Source organism: Hipposideros armiger, unplaced genomic scaffold, assembly GCF_001890085.2.
Source record: "Hipposideros armiger isolate ML-2016 unplaced genomic scaffold, ASM189008v1 scaffold_82, whole genome shotgun sequence".
Taxonomy (NCBI): Eukaryota; Metazoa; Chordata; class Mammalia; order Chiroptera; family Hipposideridae; genus Hipposideros; species Hipposideros armiger.
The window spans coordinates 1,428,591-1,447,659 of NW_017731432.1; the positions used below are offsets into that span (position 1 = coordinate 1,428,591).

The 19,069-nt window shown below is 53.2% G+C and overlaps 1 protein-coding gene across 6 annotated transcripts in view; it reads right to left on the reverse strand.

The window, feature by feature from the left end:
- HIVEP3 (HIVEP zinc finger 3) overlaps nt 1-19,069 on the reverse strand; it is a 437,965-nt gene that overhangs the window by 44,823 nt on the left and 374,073 nt on the right. For all 6 annotated transcript variants that reach the window (XM_019643809.1, XM_019643812.1, XM_019643805.1 and 3 more), the window contains 2 exons: nt 12,859-18,470; nt 9,870-10,015 (listed from right to left, as the gene is read on the reverse strand). In XM_019643809.1, coding sequence (XP_019499354.1) covers nt 9,870-10,015; nt 12,859-17,940 — 5,228 coding nt within the window. In that variant the 5' untranslated portion in view covers nt 17,941-18,470. The remainder of the gene's footprint in view (nt 1-9,869; nt 10,016-12,858; nt 18,471-19,069) is intronic.

Genomic DNA, 19,069 nt, shown 5'->3' on the forward strand with positions numbered 1-19,069 from the left:
GAGAGAGAGGGAGGGAGGGAGGGAGGGAGGGAGGGAGAGAGAGAGAGGGAGAGAGAAGCACTGTTTCCTAGGAGGCTGCTTCCCCCACAGGAGAGGTGGGAGAAGCCAGCTTCCGCCTGGGTGCCAGGCCTGATAACCCAGGGCAGGAAGGCAGCCGAGACTCGGGCAGACGCCTTCCAGGCCCCGAGGATGTCCTTGCTGCAGTTGCCGCTCTCAGGGCCCATCGTGCTGGCGTGAGATCTCCTTCCTTGTACTCCCTCAGCTCCAAGTTGAGCCCCTGCTGCCTGAGACCCTCTATAGGAACCAGAGGTAGCGCCTCCCTGAGAAATGGATCCTCCTTTAAATTTTAATGATATGCACTTAGGTCTTCCCTGACAGCCCTCAGTGCTCCAGGGACTCCAGCCCCAGCACACTCAGACACTCAGTCTGCCCCACAATCAATATGTCTTTTTTCTTTTCCATTTCACTTTTCACGTTGGATTCTTTTTTTTTTTTTTTTGACTGTCCGTGACTTGGGTTTCTTAGTGACATAATCAGCTTTCTCTAATGTCTGGATCAAGTGCTCCCTGGGAAGTCCTTTGAGCACGCAAGGAGAAAGACGCTAGGGCAGGACGGAGTGGACCTAACCAGACTACTGAACAGCTGGTACTTTTATTTGGGGGATAATCTTTATAAAGGAATAACTTTTTTCCACGAATCGCAGTGGTTTCCTGGGAACAGAAATTTCCTGCTTTGTTTACAAAACAGCCATTCACAAATCTATTAATGAAGACCTCGAGCCCATGGGGCGCCTGGAATGGTGACAAGAGGTCTGGATTGAGGCTGAGAGAACCCTCCCCATCTCCCACCTCCAAACCATCAGGTTTGCTTGTGTTGCAACCAGCATTTCTTTCGTCTTGTTCCTACAGAAAAACTACCTTTCTCCTCACTGCTTTGGCCCCACCTTCTCGCAGTTTCTCTGGGACGCTGCTCCTGCCCTTTGACCCCTGCCCCGTCTGGCTCTCCAGGTGCCATCATCATCTGCCCCTGCTAGAAGCCATTCCCAGCAGCACGTGCACACACAAGGATCTCTCAGCTTCAACACCCACCTGCTCGACTTCACACTTCCTCCAGTTCCACCCCTCACCCCCCATTTTTCCTGCTTCCCTCCATAGCCAGCCTCTTAGGACATGTGCTGCCTCCACATCTCATTTCAATTCGCACCCAAAGAGCTCCCATCAAAGTCACCAGTGACCCCCGTGTGGCCACCTTCCATAAACACTTGCCTGTCCTCTGAGCATCACTCACCCAAGCTGGCCACTCCCTCCTTCTTAAGCAGCCTCTGTTCTTGGCATCTAGGACTTCTCGTTCTGCTGGGGCTCCTCCTCCCTCTCTAACTTCGCCTTCTCAAGCTTTTGCAGCTGCGTCTCCACCTGTCCTCTAACTGCTGGCGTATCCCGGGCTCAGTTCTGGATGCCCCTGTGTTTTCTCTCTTCTCCATCTCCCCAAGTGGCCCCATCCAGCCCATCACCCTAAATAGCATCTATGCATTGACAAATGCATATCCCAAATACGGGTTTCCAGCTCAGGCCTGTCCTCTGAATGCCAGGCTTGTATATCCAATTGCCACACACCTCCCCGAACACTTGGGTGCATGACTGGAACCTCAGGATTAACATGTCCACCCAGCTTTGATCTCCCCTTCCCCAAGCCTCTTTCTGACTCTCCTCTCCCATCCCTGTCCATCTCAGGAAATGGCACCACCATCCACCCAGCTTGACTCGAGCTGGAAATGCGGTAGTCACTCTGGATTCCAAGCTTCTCTTTCTCACCCTCCATATTCCATCCATCAGAGGTCCTAGGGCTCCCTCCCCCATCTTCACTGCCATCTCCCTGCTGTAAGCCACTGGATGTCTCACCTGGACTCTGCAATACCCTGCCCTCCCCATGGCCCCCACAAGCACTGCCCTCTTCCTGAAGTCCAGGTCATATTTCCTAGGAGAGACGGAACATCAGGATTTGGGGGAAAGAGAAAGAGAACAAAAGCTAGTGTGGGCACATGTGATGCGGGTTGGACAATTCACTCCCCAGCCCACTGGGACCGTGTACAGGGCAGCATGGCTACATTTCTGGGGAGAAGCCTGAGAATTAAAGAGAGATCAAAGCACTGGGTCTCTCTCAGGAAGGAGACAGGGCCCTGGCAAGCTGGGTTCACCAAAAAGAAATCAGCTTCCATCTAGAGCTGTGCACCCTGGACCATTCCTCTCCAGGCCCTAGGACTCAGCAGACAACCTTGGCTGCCAACCCCAGGCGCTTGCCTGGTAACTGAGGCCACTTGACTTCACCTTCCCCACACCAAGCCTGACTCCAGGTGGGTAGGTTGGTTCCTCTCAGCCTGGTTCATCCCTGACTCTGTGTCCTTGCTCCTTCCTGAGACCCACACTCTCCATCCCGCTCTGAGAGTCTAAGAGCTGCTAAGTTCAGGGAACCTGCCCCCTTCTCTGAGGTCTCAGTTAATCATGACCATATTGGAGAGTGAGTCCTCCATTTAATCAACCTCCTGTAGCACTGCCTATGTGCCAGGCACTACTCTCAGCACTGAGGAAACAGCAGTGAACGAATGCAATCCTGCCCTCTCACAGAGCTTAATGTTCTGTTGGAGGAAACAGAAACAAACTAGTACACAAATGGAAAAAAAAAAGCAGAGAAGGGAAGGGGGACCAGGGATGCCAGAGGAGGGTACAGTGGGTGGGTGGTCTGGGAAGGGAAGGCTTCACTGAGGGTGACTGAAGGGTGTAAGGGAGCCATGGGGCTCTCTGGGAAAAGTATTCCAGCAGAGGGACAGCAAGTGCAAAGGCCCTGAGGCAGAAGCATGTTCAACAAGGAGCCAAGAAATGACTGGCTGGAGCGCAGGTGGCAGGGGTACAGTGTCAGGCAGAGGTCAGGGAGAAGCTGGGGCGAGCACATGCAGGCCACTTGAAGGCTATAGTGGGTGCAGAACAGGAGTGCCAGGGTCTGCTAAGATTAAACAGGGCCCCTCTGGTTGCTGAGTTGAGAATATCCAGTAGTGGGAAAGGGCAGAAGTAGGGGATTATATAGGGAGGGCCCTGTGATAATCCAGATGAGAGATGCAAATGGGCAGATTTTGGAGAGGGTTTCCAAGGTTGAGTTGACAAGATTTGCTAATGGATGTGAAACGGAGTTTTGGGCCTGAACATCTGGAACAATGATGTTGCCTGTGCAGAATCTGAACAAGTGATTTTGCTTCTTTCCTTCAGAAGATGCCCGATTTTTCCTCTGGCTACTTAAAGGCTTTTAAAGTGACATTGAGCAAGTGCGAGGTGATGGTCACAGCTTCTCTGCCTATGCCATACATGTCACAACCTTTCCATTGCCAACCCTTAAGCAGTATGCACTTTTTTGTTCCAGTCTGGATTTTGAGAGTGGTTTACATGAGTGGTTTATTCTTTATGCCCATTCAAAAAGCTCCAACGTACCACTATTTATTTAATGCATAATTTAATCCATTTGCTCCCCAATCAATATTCAGAGGTAACAAATATTACCCAAGACAAAACTTAATATCATCCTTGACGACCTGGAGTTCACAGTAAGATGGGGCTAGACAGACTAGAAATTTGGAAATTTAGGATGAAAAATATACTACAATTCTAGGTCTCAAAGTCCAAGAAGGAAAGGGTTTGAGAAAAATTATTAGAAAAAAAAAACCCTTTACATTTTTAAAAGTTAAAGCTATTCTCTCCAATCTTCTATTTTGTAAACACACACACACACACACATGTTTACACACGTGTGCACGCCTGCTTTTAAAACTATAGATACACCATAAAATGACATGTGTGGGGTGTATTGCATAAACTCTTAGACTTGAATAAAAATAAATTCAGCTACTATTAAAATACATAGGACAGAAAAACACACCTGTTAAAAATATAACTCCTTTAAGAGGAGCAATACAGAATTAAGTGAACTCTTAAAATAATTTAACAAATGTACCAAGAGCCCTATGAGTCACAGTGGTTTTCAGCATCTGCTGTGCTGTGTTCACTGGATGCCCAGGTAGAGCATCACACAGCTAGCTGGAGACCTGACACAGAGCTCTGGAGAGAATTCCAGTGGAGCTAACGAGTCTGGGAGTCGTCTACCTACAGGCAGTATAGAGAGTCACCTTGGGAGTGAGTTGAGATGGAGAAGAGGGGAGGCCCAGGAGCTGCGCTCTGAGGGTCCTATTGTTCAGAGATCAGGCGATGATGGGGAATCACCAAAGATGCAAGACAGTGCCACTGGCAAAGGAAGAGGAGGATCAAGAAAGATGATGCCCTGGAAACCGAGTGGACAAAAGTGTAACAAGGAGGGGGCAGGGATGAACTGTGTCCAGTGCTGCCGACAGGTCAGGAAAGAATAGAAGTGAGCACCGACCTTGGCATTCTGCAGGGTGGAGGTCACTGTTGACCTTGATAAGGGCAGCTTCTGAGGAGCGGTGAGCCCAAAGGCCCACCCGGGATGGGTCTGAGAGAGGATGGCAGGAAAGATACGGAGGTGAGGAAGTATAGTCAATTCCTTCTGGAGTTTTTCTTTAAAGGGAAGCAGAAACAGCTGATGATGTAGGCCCCCAGTCAAAGGAGTGTTTTTATTTTGTTTTTTGTTTTGTTTTTAGCTGAGCCATCCTGCCACCTGTTGGCAGCTCCGCAGCAGCTCAGCTTAGGTGCAGTGTCACTGGCACCATGTGGGAATCGAACCGGTGGCCCTGTTGCTCAGAGCTTGCGCTCTTAAGCCAACTCGTAACCAACTGAGCCACTCGGCCAGGCCCAAAGGAGTGTTTTGAAGGAGGGAAACTTTAAGTTTGGATATGCTGAATGGAATGGGCCAGTAGAGAGGCAATGGCTGGAGTGTTGTATATTGGGGTGGGAGAGAACAGATGGGATCCAGTGCCCTCCGACAGGTGCACAGATGGTCTTCCCTCAGCTCAGCATCTGAGTCCTGCAGTTGGCAGGGTCTGGCATAGACTCTTTCTGCTAGACACCTGAAGGGTTTGGGGGCAGTCCTGGGCTACCCCACCCACTCTGGCCCAGCCCACCCCTGGCCTTCTGTTCTCCTGCCCTGTATTCCAGTTCCCAGTTGAGGCTGGGCTGCCCCCCTAAACCCAGTCCGTCTCTTGCCCTGCCCATGGCCACCTTTCTGAGTGCCCCCTGCCCCAGCTGGGCCTGGCCTCCCTGGCTCTCGCCATCTCAGCTCATCAGTCCCTTTAGGGAGACCTAAACACCAGCCCCTGCTCACTCCCCAGCTGGGCTTGGACGACCACTTTCGGCAGTGAGGTATTTCCTCTCCATTCCCGTCTCTTCCTCTTCCATATTAGCCCTTCGGACTGAGGTGCCCGCTTTTCTTGCAACAAGTGAACTTGAGTTAGGACACTAGAGGCATCACCCTCAATGAACAATATCACTTTGTATATCTGAAGACAACATTCCCTAACAAAGGAGCCCTTCTAAAACAACCAAGGCAATGCAAAGATGCTGGGTAAGAGCCAACACATTCCTGATGGGGCCCTCCCAGAGGCTGCCTGGAAAATGCAAGCTTTGTTCAGGTGTGGAAGTGACAGGGAACGCAGGTGGGGGTGTGTGTGCCAGGAAATCAATGCAATAAATGGAAACTGATGCACTGTATCAGCATGGCCCTCAGACCCAAGTCAAGAGAGGACTTTGGGGATGGATTTTAGCACTAGTGTGATTCCAGAAGTAACACAAAGAACTAGGGTTCTCAAGCTTTCACAGGAGTCGCCTAAGACCATGGAAAAACACATATTTTCGATGGTCTTAGGAACCGAGACACCGCTCCTCTATCCGTCTCCAGGCCCACATGCAGATACGCCCACATACGAGTACCCGGCGACCCCTGTGAAAGGGTCGTTCGACCCTCAAAGGGGTCGCAACCCACAGGTTGAGAACCGCTGGTCTAGGGGGTGTGAAGGGACCTGGGAGCTGTTAGTGAGAGGGTTGAGTACCGCCCTTTGAAGGCTGGATAGGATTTGGCATTGGGCAAACCCGAGCAGGCACAAAAGGCTCTGGAGCAGAGGTGTGACATAGGCAGAACTGTGATCAAAGACACTCAATGGCACCAACATGAGGGCCTGGAAAGGGGGAAACCAGAGCTGTGGCACAAGGAGTGAAGAGGGAGCACATCCGACTCATGGACCACTTCATGTGGACGCCAGAATTTGGGGACTAACTGGAAGGGGAAGGATGAGGGAAAAGAAGGCATCCAAGATGATACTAAGGTTTTGAGTGTGAAGGGCTGGGTACATCCTCTGAGATCTGGATGTGGGAGGAGATGCTCTCAGTGACCACTGGAGGGCTTGTCAGCACATCCTGAGTTTGAGGTGCCCTGGGTCTCCCAGGCAAAGGTGCCCAGGAAGCATCAGGGTCTATAGTTCAGGAGTGAGGTCCTCGCTGGAGAACCCGATTTAGTGTCCTTGGCACAGTGACGAGGTTTGAAGCCGAGGCAATGGATGACACTGACAAGGGAGACTACTCGGGGCCAGAAGAAATCGGTCCGACCGACCAGGTATGTGAGTCTGCATTACACCCAGACTGCTGACCAGCCTACCTTTCCTTTCCACCTGTCCCAGTCTCAGCTGGCCCTCCAGGCCTAGTCCCACCCCCTCCAGGAAGCCCTCTCTGACTATGCCAGCCCCAGCGGTCCCTGCCTGCTGGGAACATCTCAACACTGGTAGTCTACCCCTCAGCATGGAACCTTGTGCCGCCACCGGAGCCAGTCCCCAAGCACTTTGAGGGCAGATACACCGCTTACCCCCTTGGCTCATGGAGTCATCTGGCACAGAGCACCCATCAGGCCCTGAATAAATAGCTCCTCCATGATGGATTGATTCATGGATCGATTGCTGTGTTGGGAGGTCAGGAAGAAGAGTAAGGGGACCAGTGAGTCGCTGAGTAGTGATAAAAAGACACCTGAACGTTGGGTACATGCAGCATCCACTCTTTGCGTCTCATCCCCATGCATTAGATCTACATGGATCAACTCGGGCACAGCTCAGAAACATTGTCGAGTAAAAAGAACAAGTTGCAGGTGTATGTTAAACCCACCGGAGCGGTCAGTGCTGCCGACCAAATCTCTCTGGTTCTTCCAGGCACAAGGCAGGACTGCGCTCCCCCCGCTCCCCCGGGGGAAGGAGAGGCCCTAAGGCTCATCACTCTGGCCAAGAAAATGGGAGCAGAAGCCTCAAGGGCCAGCACACAATTCACCATTTCCCCTTCTGCCTCTCTCAGCCTCCCTCAGTCTAGATCTCTTAGTAACTCCTAGGAACAGAACCCCACTGCACACCCTTGTCAAACATGTACCAGAGTGAAATACAAATGCTTGCTGTGTAAATAAATAAATAAATAAATAAATAAATAAATAAAGTCTAAGGCAAAACTATGATGACCTCAGGTGGCTGTGCCTGGTGGATATGTGCAGTGTTTCTGGGTGGTGGCGGAGGGGGCACCTTTTGTCTTTTGGGACAAATGGTTCTGTGGTTGGTTGTATGGACGGTCCAGTCTCTGGCCCCATCCATGAAATGCCAGAGGTGTCCCCATTATGTGACAACCCAAAAACATGCTCCCCCCATTTCCAAACACTCCTGCGGGGTGATACCAGTCCCAAGAGACCCATGAATGAAGAGGGTTCACTAGAAGTAGGGGTTGGAGGCACGGCAGGGCCCAGGTGGCACAGCTGGGCTGCAGAAGAAGAGGACCTGACCAGCAACACTGCATAACCCGCTGCAGTGCTCAACTTAGATGTGACCGGTTGAGAATGAGGATGATATTTTTCACAGCCGACAGAACAGAGTGAGATTATCTTGGAGGGAGATAAGAGAGATGGACGTCATAGCGATAAAATACCCCGATGCCCATGAACTCTGGCCTTTACATGGAGTAGCACAGGATCCTCCGACAATCCACAAAGTATGTTATTATCCTCTTCTACAGGTGACAAAACAGAGCTGGACAGGAAGGGGACTGTATGAGTGGGACAGAGGTAAGTGGGACAGCTGCTCTGGGGCAGGTGTGACAGGCCTTGAAAGAGAGGGAGAGTCTGAAACAAAGCAGGTGGGACTAAGTGACAACCTGGATAGGATGGGGCTGGGGTGGGGTGGGGGAGGAGTGGGGATCAATGCCTGGGCTGTAGGGGGAGGAGAAGGGACTCAGGTGTAACCTTTTACCTTTTCGCTGAAGGCAGATTATGTGGCCTAGACTCCAGCCAGAAGCCGGAGCTATGGACTGACGTGAACGGGAGAGGCTCCTGCCAGCTGCCCTCCTGGAGGCCAGGCTTCCCTGGGGAACAAGGCATCAGGGAGCCGCCTGAGGAGCTGGGTCTCCAGTCCGGACTCAGTGGCCTCTCAGGGCAGGAGCAACCTCTTCACGCACACCAGCTAAACCTTAGCAGCACCCCTGGGCCCCAAGGACCATCCTTGAAGCCAGAGAGAGGAAGGCAAGTCCAGATGCACCAATCCTTGGATGAGGTCTTAGGTGGCCTTTAAAGGACCCAATGATATGAGGACACAGAGACACACGAGGGCGCTCTAACCAAATAGCAGGGGAGGAAACCGGTCCGTCCCCACAAGGAAAGATGGTTAGTAGTTTGAAAAACCTTTGGTCTAGTGTTTCCCAAAGGAGCTGCCATTGGAAATCTGGGCAGGATGTTTCTCCCCCCAGGGGGAGGTGTCCCTGCCACTGCAGGGTGGTTGCCATCCCTGACCCACTCCCGGTCACTGGGACAACCCAACTCCCCAAGTTTCACTTCCAAACACTGCCTCTCCAGAGAGTCCCTGCTGGTCAGTGCCACCGGAGGATGCCCACTGGTGGCCTTGGGCAGCTTGGCAGCCTCTGCTCTCCTCAGCCTTACAGAGGAACCCGCACCTCCCCCTTTGACCTTGTGAGTTAGGCATCTGCAGGTGCTGGGGTATCACAGCCCCTCAGTGACAGCTGGTGCTCACGGGGACTGTTGTATTGGGGAGGTAGGTTTCCCTCCATGCTGTTGTCTCTCAGGACCGGTAGGATGAGGCTGCATTGATCACATTGGGGACACAGACACAGGACCCTGAGACAGACACCACAGGACCTGCTTACAGACACCCATATCCCGGGGCGCAAACACGTGGCCACACAGAACACAGCTCACACAAAACTCCCACAAAGTAAGCCTGAAACATGGCCCCCTTCTGGAGCCCGGAGGGCCCCACCGTCATGAGTACTGAGGTGTTTACATCATTAGGTTTCCAAAGACAAGCACCAAGGTGAAAACACAGGGATGAGAGTCTATATATTTACCAACCAGTGAGTCCTGGATCCCGGCCAGTTGGAATGGAGACCGGTGTAAACAGCTGGCACGTGCGGTGTGCTATCAGCTCTGCAAACAGCCTCGTTGGCAGAGGCCAGTCCCCTGTGGGACACCAGGCATGCCAAGGTGGCTGCTTGGGTGGACAGAGGTGACGTTTTGGGAGCACACCCATGGTAAATGGCAGTCTGGACAGGACCTGGGAGACTCCCTGTCAACTCCAAAGCAGGACTGGAAACCGGCCAGCACTGGAGGGAATGAGGGGCTGGAGAAAGACCCAGACCCTCCAGTCCACAGGGTACCCCAGAGTCCCCATCCTCCACCAAGTAGCTTGGTGTTCTTAAACAGAATTGGCCTGCACGTCCTACAAAGGTGGCATCTGCTGGAAGGCACGCCCGGAACCCCAGGGCACCTGTGGCACAGCCCTGCCAGTTGAGATGCTTACCACCTCTGAACACAGGAAGGGCCGCCCCAGCCTGCTGGCTGGGTGCTTACTCCACAGGAAGCAAACATTGCAAACCAAACATGATTCTTACCCTCCTTCGAAGATTTTGATCCTCGCCGGCTCCCCTCTCTTGGAGGCAGGAGCGTCCTCCTCCGGCTTTCCTCGCTTCTCTTCTTCCTTCTCCACTCTAGCTATATCTTTTTGGCCTTCCGGGGAAACCAGCGAAGGGAGGTGAACCTGGCCCACCGCAGGAAGGACAAAATCATTGCTGGTTACATGGTAATAATGGAACGATGCCTTCAATGGCATTGCACTCTGACACTTAATCGTGGTTCACTTTAATCTCCACTCCACTAAGGGAAGAGGTGCTGCGAGGCCCACTTTACAGAAAGAGGGAAACCGATCCCCAGAGAAGTGAAGGCCCTTATTCAAGGCCACGTGGTTAGGTGGTGTCAAAACTGGGACTCTGACCCAGTCTTTCTCATGGGAAGACCAGGTCTTCTCAGGAGAGCTGCGTTTGCTCTTTCTTTTACACTAGTCTGGGAGTTTCTGGGGACAGATCCTCCTCTTGGTCTCCTCGGTCATGCCAGCACCCAAAACAAGGCCTGCCTCAGAGAAGGCGCTTAAGGAATGTTGAACAAATAATTGAAGACTCGGCCTGTGGAGATTAGCTGGTCCAATTCTCTTTTATAGATTAGAAAGTTAAGGTCACCCAGCAGGTTACGGGCACTGCTGGGGGCAGAGCGGAGGTCTCCTGAGGGCCCTGACCAATAGAACCCCCACAGAGCTGGGTACATAGAGGCCGTGCTGGCCCACCGATGGGCATAAGCCTGAGGGTGTGCAAGCTCTGAGTTGTTCATTTCTGGGGACCCATTCTCTTCACAGGCCTCAGTGGTGAGAGCTGGCTTGATGGACACATGTCCTCTAGACCCTCTGATGGCAGCAGGGGTTGGGCATACCCTTGAATAGGGAGCAGTGATGCTGGGCTGGGTATTGGGGCTAACAGTGCTGGGAGTGAGCTGGTTATCCTACTGCATGCCACTCAGGAAGGTCATGAGAAGCTGCACTGATCAAAGCTAGCGGGAGAAGCAACCATGACTCCAGGTGCTGCAGTCCTCTGTGCCAGGCGACACACCTATCCTGACAAGGGTGGGTTGGGGCTGAGCAGAAAGGCAGCTGGTAGGGAATCAGGGAATCTGAGTTTTAGCACCACACAGGCCACTGCATGCTGGTAGGAAACATGCCAGTGAATCAAATGGAATATTCCAAAAACAAGCTTGCAAGTTTCAGCTCATTTTAGGGAAGTAGCATTTTAAACAAATGACTGCCAAACCCAGTTAAGCCAAATTAACTCTTCCTTTTTCTTAAATGGACTTTTAGTGTCCAGTCATTAAAACAGAGAGGCAGTCCAGATCATCTGAGAGGACTTTGAGGGAGATCTAGTTTCAAATCTAGGCTCTGCCGTTTACTGTGTGGCCTTGTGAAAGTTATCTAACTTCTCTGTGCTTTAGCTTTCATCCATAGAATGGTGATATAGTATTTTAACTTTCAAGGTGGCTGTGACTATAAAAGTAAAGTTTAGCACAGTACTTGGCACATAGTAGGTGTACAAGTAATAATAAGTATGAACATAATTACAACAGCCTCTGGGGAGTAGCCTTAACCAGTATGAGACACCAAAGAGCAAATCAGTCATGATGTTTATGACAAAAGTGGAAATCTCATTTAGGGATATCTGTAGACTAAGGACATTTAGAGAATAAATATGGGAAACAGTTCTTTGAAGAACATTCAGCTGGGCTAAGAACAAAGTCAATGCATAAAATTCACTCAGTGATAAAAGAAGAGGATATGAATATAGGAAAGTTATAGAACACACTTTTGTTTATTTGTCTATAATGTGAATTTAGTGTAGGCGACTTATGCCTGATTTGGGCAAAGCACCTGGTCTAAAGACACACTAATGAACACCTTTAAATTTGCAGTCATTTCCCAGGCTTTCTTTCTTTAGATAACTAAAAGAAGAAAAATAGATTCTCTGGAGTCAGACAGGTCTGGGTTCAAATTCTGGGTTTGCTGAATATTTGCCCTGTGACCTTGCCCTCTCTCACCTTCTGACCTTCAGTTCCCTCTGTAGAATGAAGATGGTCCTGCTACCTCACAAGGGGGGATGAGCATTGGCTGGATTCAAGGGCCCAGCACAGTGCCTGGCACAGTGAGGCTGCTCAATCAACAGACCAATTGTATCGCACAAATGCCAAGTTGACATAACATAGCACGGTCTGAATCCTTAGGCTGGCCCTGTCAGGGTATGGAGGTGTCATCTGTCTGACGCAAATGAAATTATCAAATTTCAAACTTCCTGAACTTGCAGGGACCCATTCATTTAATAGCTCCTGATGCAGCCTCAGGTCAGATGCAATGGAGGAGTAAATGTGAACCCTTAGTCGGGGCTGGGTGCTACCACACAGCACAGATGGGTCGAGCTGGGAGGGATATTGCCACTTACTGGTAAAGAGGGATAATATAGCCCAGCTCTATCTACTATCCTATTCGCAGAAAAGAAAGGATGATTTCAGGAGTTGTCAAATTCTAGAATCTCTGGAAATGGGAAGATTTCAAGTGGTGCCAGAGAATGGAAACAGCAGACGTAGACAATAAGAACAGTGAGGAAAGGCTAACGGGACAGAAACATATGATGAAGGGGCATAAAGCTCTAAAATTGCTGCAGGCATTCCCATCAGCCAAGTTTTCCAAACAGTCTTTTGGAGAATTGTTTTTTGTTTTATTTTCCTGGCTGAGACTGTGTCTTTGATTTTACAATAGCAGCTAATGGGAAAACAGGATCGCTTTAAAGCTCCCTTTATTGAAAGGTATCTATTCTGATGATGTCAGGGACACGCTGACAAAGGAACCCAATAAAGATGCTTCCTGGTAAGATGACCAGTCCCAACTGACAGAGAGGAAACCTGCCTCCTCTTAGGCTCTAGTTTTGCAAATGGAACCTGAGACGACGGTGCCTTTAAAAGCTCAGCAAAGGCTTTTGCAATCAGTGGGGAGAAGAAACAGGCTGAACTTACCTCTGTCATGCGGGGCTTGCGGGAGCTGGATGGCACGAGCCTTCCTGTCTCAGGATGTGGAGCTGTGGCCATGGTGTATGTCTCTTTGCTCACCTTCTGCTTAGACCTCAGGAGGGACAAAGCAGCTTTAGTGGAAACCCCCGGAAGGTTGGGGTTGTACAAACTTATGCACCAACCAGCGTAAACAGAGGACCTCCTATCTGCATGCTGGATGTGATTTGGCTTAATGTAGTTTAAATAGCACCAACTGACATTAGTGGTCGTGTGGAGGCTGGGGAACTGCAGTACCTTCTTTGAGTCCGTACCTTCTTGCAACTTGGCTGGTCTGGGGGACGTTTCTGACTGAGGAAGCGAGCTGGGAGGTGCCAGTGAAGGGAGGTCAGGCTGTTCCTTGGAATCTTCTTTCTTCACACTTAGTGGAGGCAAGACTCTTCGGTGAGGTTTACCAGATGGCTGGGCATATTCCTTCAAAGCTTCTGAGCCTGGGGCTGTCACATGGGATAGTGTGGGGTGAGGGAGGGGAGGTATTTCCTTTGGGTCAGATGGATCTGAGGGCAGGCTGGACAGTGATTCTAGTTCCCTCCTGCCCTGGCCCTGGCTTCCCAAGTGGGATTTCTCTGGTCTCTTGCCATCCTCAGGGCTAGTAAGCACCACACTGCATGGTTTTACCAGCTCTAGTTTTTCATCTGCCTTGGAAGCCTCCTCTTCCTTCACCCTTTTTTGCTGCTGGGTTTCCATGGTAAGTTCAAGGCTGCCAGCTGGTGAAAGGACGCGTTTGCTTCCTCCCACTGTCGATGAACTCCCCTCCAGGCTCAAGACACTCTCTGACGACAGGGAAGTGCCTTTTCTTTCAGGTAATGTCACAGGCACTCTCAGGTATGGAGTCTGGAAGCCTCTGCTCTGCTCTTCACTTACCCCGGCCAGTCCGGGCCCGACCTCGTACACATCTGCCCCACTCACCATTGTCCCTTTGCATGGGGGTTCCTCAAACTTGGGAAGAGCCACGGTTGCTGAGCTGCCTTGGGACTGGGTGACTAGGATCTGGGAGAGAGTGGTGTACATGGCGCTCCCATAGGACGGCATGTTGGTCTGAATTCGGACAGGCACAACTAGGGACACCATGGTGTCTGGACAGGCAGGCAGGGCCAGTGGGGGAGCTGATGTGGGTGCTGAGGAGCTGGCTGCGGGAGCCACGGGGGGCAGCTGGATGTCACTGCCGTACTCTGTGCTGGGGGACAGGCCAGCCGTCCCTGTTGCCAGTGGGGCCACGCTGGTTTTGATCTGTGGCAGATGGCTTTCCACATCACCTGGGAGCTGGAGGGTGAACTGGGATTGCAGAGGCAGGAAAAACCCAGAAGAGAGTGCTGAGGAGGCCGGGTATGGCATGGGCAGGAACGAGGGGGGCTGCCGGAAGGGGATGCTGGCTGGGTGAGACATGAGCTGCGGGAGGTGGAGGTGGCCTGGGTGCAGAACAGTAGGTTGGAGAGGAAGTGGCGGGGCTTGAAATAAGGAGGGAGGAAGAGGGGGCATGGAGTATGGTGAGGAGAGGAGGCTGGACATGGCCCGAGTGGAGAAGAATTCTGAAGACTGTCCTGGCTCGTGCTGCAAGAGGTGCTGGAAGGAGAAAAGGGAGACAGGCGGAGGCAGGTATGGTTTCTCCTGCAAGGGGAGCTGGGCAATGGGGTGGTGGAGCACCTGCAGTGCTTCTGTGTAGGGCGGAGTGGACCCCAGCGGGGGCCTGTCCTGGGCCTGGCTCTTGCTTCCCGGATACCCACTGTGTGAGGTGGCCACTGAAGACGCCTGGGGCAAGGAGCTTTTGGCCGAAGGTTTACTGGATGAGGGCTTTGGTTCCTCGCTCTCCTGTCTTCCCTTGGGGGCAGCCTCTGGCTCTGGTTCTGGAGGCCTGCTCAGAGAGGCCTGTCTCACCAGAAAGCATTTTCTTCTCTCTGGTGGCGCCACTGGGGCTGCTGGGGCTGCTGGGGCTGCTGGAGCCACTGGGGCCGGTGCAGAAGGGCCTGTCAAGGACAAGCTGCCATAGTCGAATGATTTGCTGCGTGCCTCGGTCATGTGGGCGGAATGGGAAATGTTGGGGCTCTGCTCTGAGGCTGACCTCCGCATCTCTCGGGTGTGCGGGTGGTGGCTGGGGACGGTCAGCATGTGAGTGCCCAAGGGTTTGGAGTGCGTGTCGGACGAGGGCCCGGGGGCCTCGGCTTTTCCGTGGTCATCCCTCTCAAAGGATGCAGAGCGGCTGGACCCGCTCAGAGAGACATTGCTTTCCTGGCTTGGGCTGCGGGACAGAGGCACAGAGGACTCAAAGCTGGACTCCCCCGATGACTGAGCCATCTCTGCCAGGCGCAGTCTCTTCTTCTTGGGTGGCAGTTTCTCGGCTGGGAGCTGGGCGAGCGTCTGGCTGCGCTGGGGCCACTGGAACTCCTCCGTCTTCTCGGGCTCCTTGGGAGGGGGCTCTGGCTCTGTGTCCTGCCGGTCGGGCTCCTCGGTCACCAGGATCTCGGGAACCTGAATGTTGGGCTGGCGGACCAACTTGGGCTGCAGAGAGTGAGCCAAGCGTCCATGCGGGGCGGGTGGGGGCGATGAGAACGGGGCCAGAGACTTGTCTTCCCCTTCCAAGCCACTGGGCTGCTCCAGAGAGTCAGACTTCTCAAAGGAGCTGGTGTGCTGAATGACCGAAATTTCTTTGGACGTTGTTCTCCTCTCCTTCCCTGACTCAGAACCAGACCCGGGCTTGGGAGTCCTTGGCTGGAAGCCTGAGGGTCCCTCCAAGGAGGGCACTGCCTTACTTGGTTCTGCTGGTGACTTGGTGGACTCTGGGGGAAGGTTCCGAGCAGCATCAGATGGCCCGGGGCTGCCAAACTGACTTTTTGTGGACTCAAAGGCAGGTGGCTCCTCCTCATCCCCAAGGCTCTTCTCTTTCCTCCTCTTCCTCAGCGGAGTGAGCTCCAAGGTGGTCCCCAGTTTGTAATGCATCATCTGGGACCAGGGCTCATGCTCAGCCTGACTCTTCTCAGCTTCCGGAGATGCGTGAGCACCTGCAGAGACGGGCTTTGCGATCTGAAGCTCTGAGCAGTAGTATTTCTTATGGGCCTCATAGTTGTCCCTTTTCTTGTACCGAGCACCACATATGTTACATTCATAGGTCACCCCTTTTGTTTTCAAGCCCTTCTTGGTCTTTTTGGTGAGTTCGCTTTCCTTGGGTTCCGGCTCATCTGCGGGTTTGGGGGCTGTGTCTTTGCTACTTGGCCCTGCCTCCTCGGAACTGTACTCCCCTCCCAAAGGTAGTTCAATGGCCGGCTGACGCTTGAGCATCCGGGGGTGGGAGGTAAACACTTGACTGCTGCGGCTCAGCGCTTCGGAGTCGGTGATGTGGTCGTCGAAGGAGTAGCTACCACGGAAGGTGTGGTGGGGGGTACTGAGGGTGCAGGCGGCAGAAGGCATTGAGTGGCTTCTCAGCAGAGGCACAGGGGGAGTGGTGCTGGGCGGGTGCTGGAGGCTCAGCAGTGATTGTTCCGGCTTCGTTTTCTCGCTGTGAGATGACAGAGGCTCCCGGTAGAGGCTGGATTTGGGCGACTCCATGCTGCTGCGCCGTGACAGCGAGCTCCTCCTGGGCTTCACGCTGTCTATCTCGCTGGTGTCCACCACAGCCTCGTTGATAGTGATGAGCTTGGTGATGTGCTCGATGACCTGTGTCCGCGGCACAGACAAAGGCACCAGGCTGGGCTTGTCTTCGGTGGACAGGGGCAGGAGGGGCTGGGTGCAGGTGGCCGTCAGCATGGTGGTCCGCTGCCCGATCCGCCCGCACTTGCCGAAGATGATCTCTGCGTAGGACCTGGCATTGGTGTTCGGGGGGCTGACCTGCTGCTCGGCGCTCTCGGAGCGGGAGAAGTACCCAGATTCAGTACTGCCCTTGCTGCCTGGGCTCAGAAACGTCTGCTCGTCGATAACCTTTTTCCTTTCGCTCAGGCGGAGGGCCAGCTTCTGCTTTATGGTGTGGGTGTCTTCGGGTTTATGGCTCAGGGGGTGCTCTGATGAGGGTTCTACAAATGGAGTGGGGTCCTCGAGAGACGGGGCTGAGCTGGATTGGGACAAGGAACAGCGTTCATGGCTGGAACCCTGGCTCCCAGAGCTGTACAGGCTGCTGGACAGGAGAGGGTGCTTAGGCCTGGGGGATAGCTCTGCAGGGTGAGTAGACGCGGTACCCGTTTCCTCTTCTGAATCGGTGCTTTCTCCCTCGGTGGGCTCCTCAAACTCTTCCCCGGGGATCCTTTCCATCTCCAGCCCCGGGGGGTACATCTCACTGCCCACTCCCGAGGCCAGGCCGGCTTTGATGCGGTGGGCATGGGACTTCCTGTGCTTGTAGAGGTTACTCTTGGTCTTGAAGGAGAAGCCGCAGGGGCCACAGGGGTAGGGCCTCTCGCCCGTGTGTGAGCGGATGTGTTTCTGGAGCACGCTGGGCTTGGCACAGGGCCGGCTGCAGTACTGGCAGATGTACTTGCCTGGCTTCTGGGGTTTCCTCTCCTTTTTGTGTGCCTCTTCCATGGGCTTCAACGGGACCTGGGAGGCACGGGGCACAAAGACTTTGGGGAGGCCAGGCAGGTCCTCGGGGGGCATGATGGAAGCATGGGAAGGGAGGAGCTGGCTCTGAGGATGGAGCCCAGGAGTCACAAAGGAGCTGGAGGGTCCAGGTCTCATGGGGTCGACCAGCTGCCACGTGGACCCCTCCAGGAGGTGCTCAGGTTTGCCGGGCGACATGAATGCTGGTGTCAGAGGGTGCTGCGGAAGCTGCGAGATGTGGACGGAGGCTTCGATGGAGGACCTCTTGGGGGGCTTCTGCTGTTGGCCCATTTTCTCCTGAGAGCCTTCCCTAAGAACCGACGATGAGGGGCCCGGGAAGGGCTGCGGGGCTAGGAGCTCTTGGAGGGGGCCCTCAGGGGTGGCAGCCGTGCTGCTGCCTGGGTAGGGGGCGCTGGCCGAAACACTGGTCTGAACGGCTTCTCCTTTAGTCAGCCGCTTCCGGGGACTTCCCTCAGCCTTCTTGGTGCCCTTGACACTTTGTTCAGGATCCATGACCTCCACGGAGACTTTGGATGCTATTCAGGGAGGGCAGGGGCAGGCTGCATTTATGAATAATCCAAGTGTCCCAAGGAGGCGTCTGGCTTTGGCCACATTGGTCAAGAGCTGAGGAAGCCAAACCCAAGACGGCTTTGGGAGTTTTTTGCAAGTGTCACTGGCTGTGAGTGGACTCAGAGCAGGTCATCAGGGCTCAAACGATTCACATTGGTGAGGCATGGCCCTCTACTTTGCAGACAGAAAATGCACCAGCACTTTCTGCCTGAATGTCTGTCGTGGAAACGTCATGAAGGACGTCAATGTTGCCATCATATTGTTTCAGTTGGCAGTGGCAAGTGGCCCCCCACGAGTCCCCTGTGTGCTATGCGAACTGTTGAAGGCAGGGGATGTCTGTGTGCATGGCCCAGTCATCCCTAGTCCCGGCACGAGAGAAGCCACACTGGATGCCGTGGGTGGCTCCGGATGGCCTCTTCTCTCCTTTAGTCCTGTGTTGGAGATCACCGCGTTGGAGGGGAATTCACGTTCTTCTATATGACAGACACAGACACACGGAAATACACACACACGAAAGAGAAGAGACAATTATTGCGACTCGTCCACAGCCTGGACAGCTGATCTCCTGGTCCCTGGCTCTACACATCTGGGCACTGACCATCCCTCCCTCTCCCACATTCACAGTGCTGTTGGTGACTTGTGTGCCAACTGTGTTTCTGGGGACTGTGGAGCAGAGAGTCACAGCATTTTTGGACGGGAGGCCTGGGCTCCAGTCTCTGCTCTATGAGCAGGTTTTAGCTCCCTAAGCACCAGTTGCCTAATCTACAAAATGGAAAACAACAATTCCTGCCTCAACTGTGCCTCGGAGTCCAACACGATAATGGACGTGGATGCCGCTGGATGAGGGCTGGTCGGTGCAGGAGGGGGAGTGGGTGGATTATTCAGGGATGAGCTTTCTAAGGAGTAGATTATTCTTAGGTTAGTGTTACTCGCCTGCTGCTGGATTCTGAAGGTGTCCAAGAGGGACATCATTCATGGCTTTCCCCCGCCCCTTCTAACCCACCTCGCTAGTCAGTATTTCATGGGGAAGCCACTGCCCTAATCTGTGGGAGCTCAGTCTAACACAGCTGTG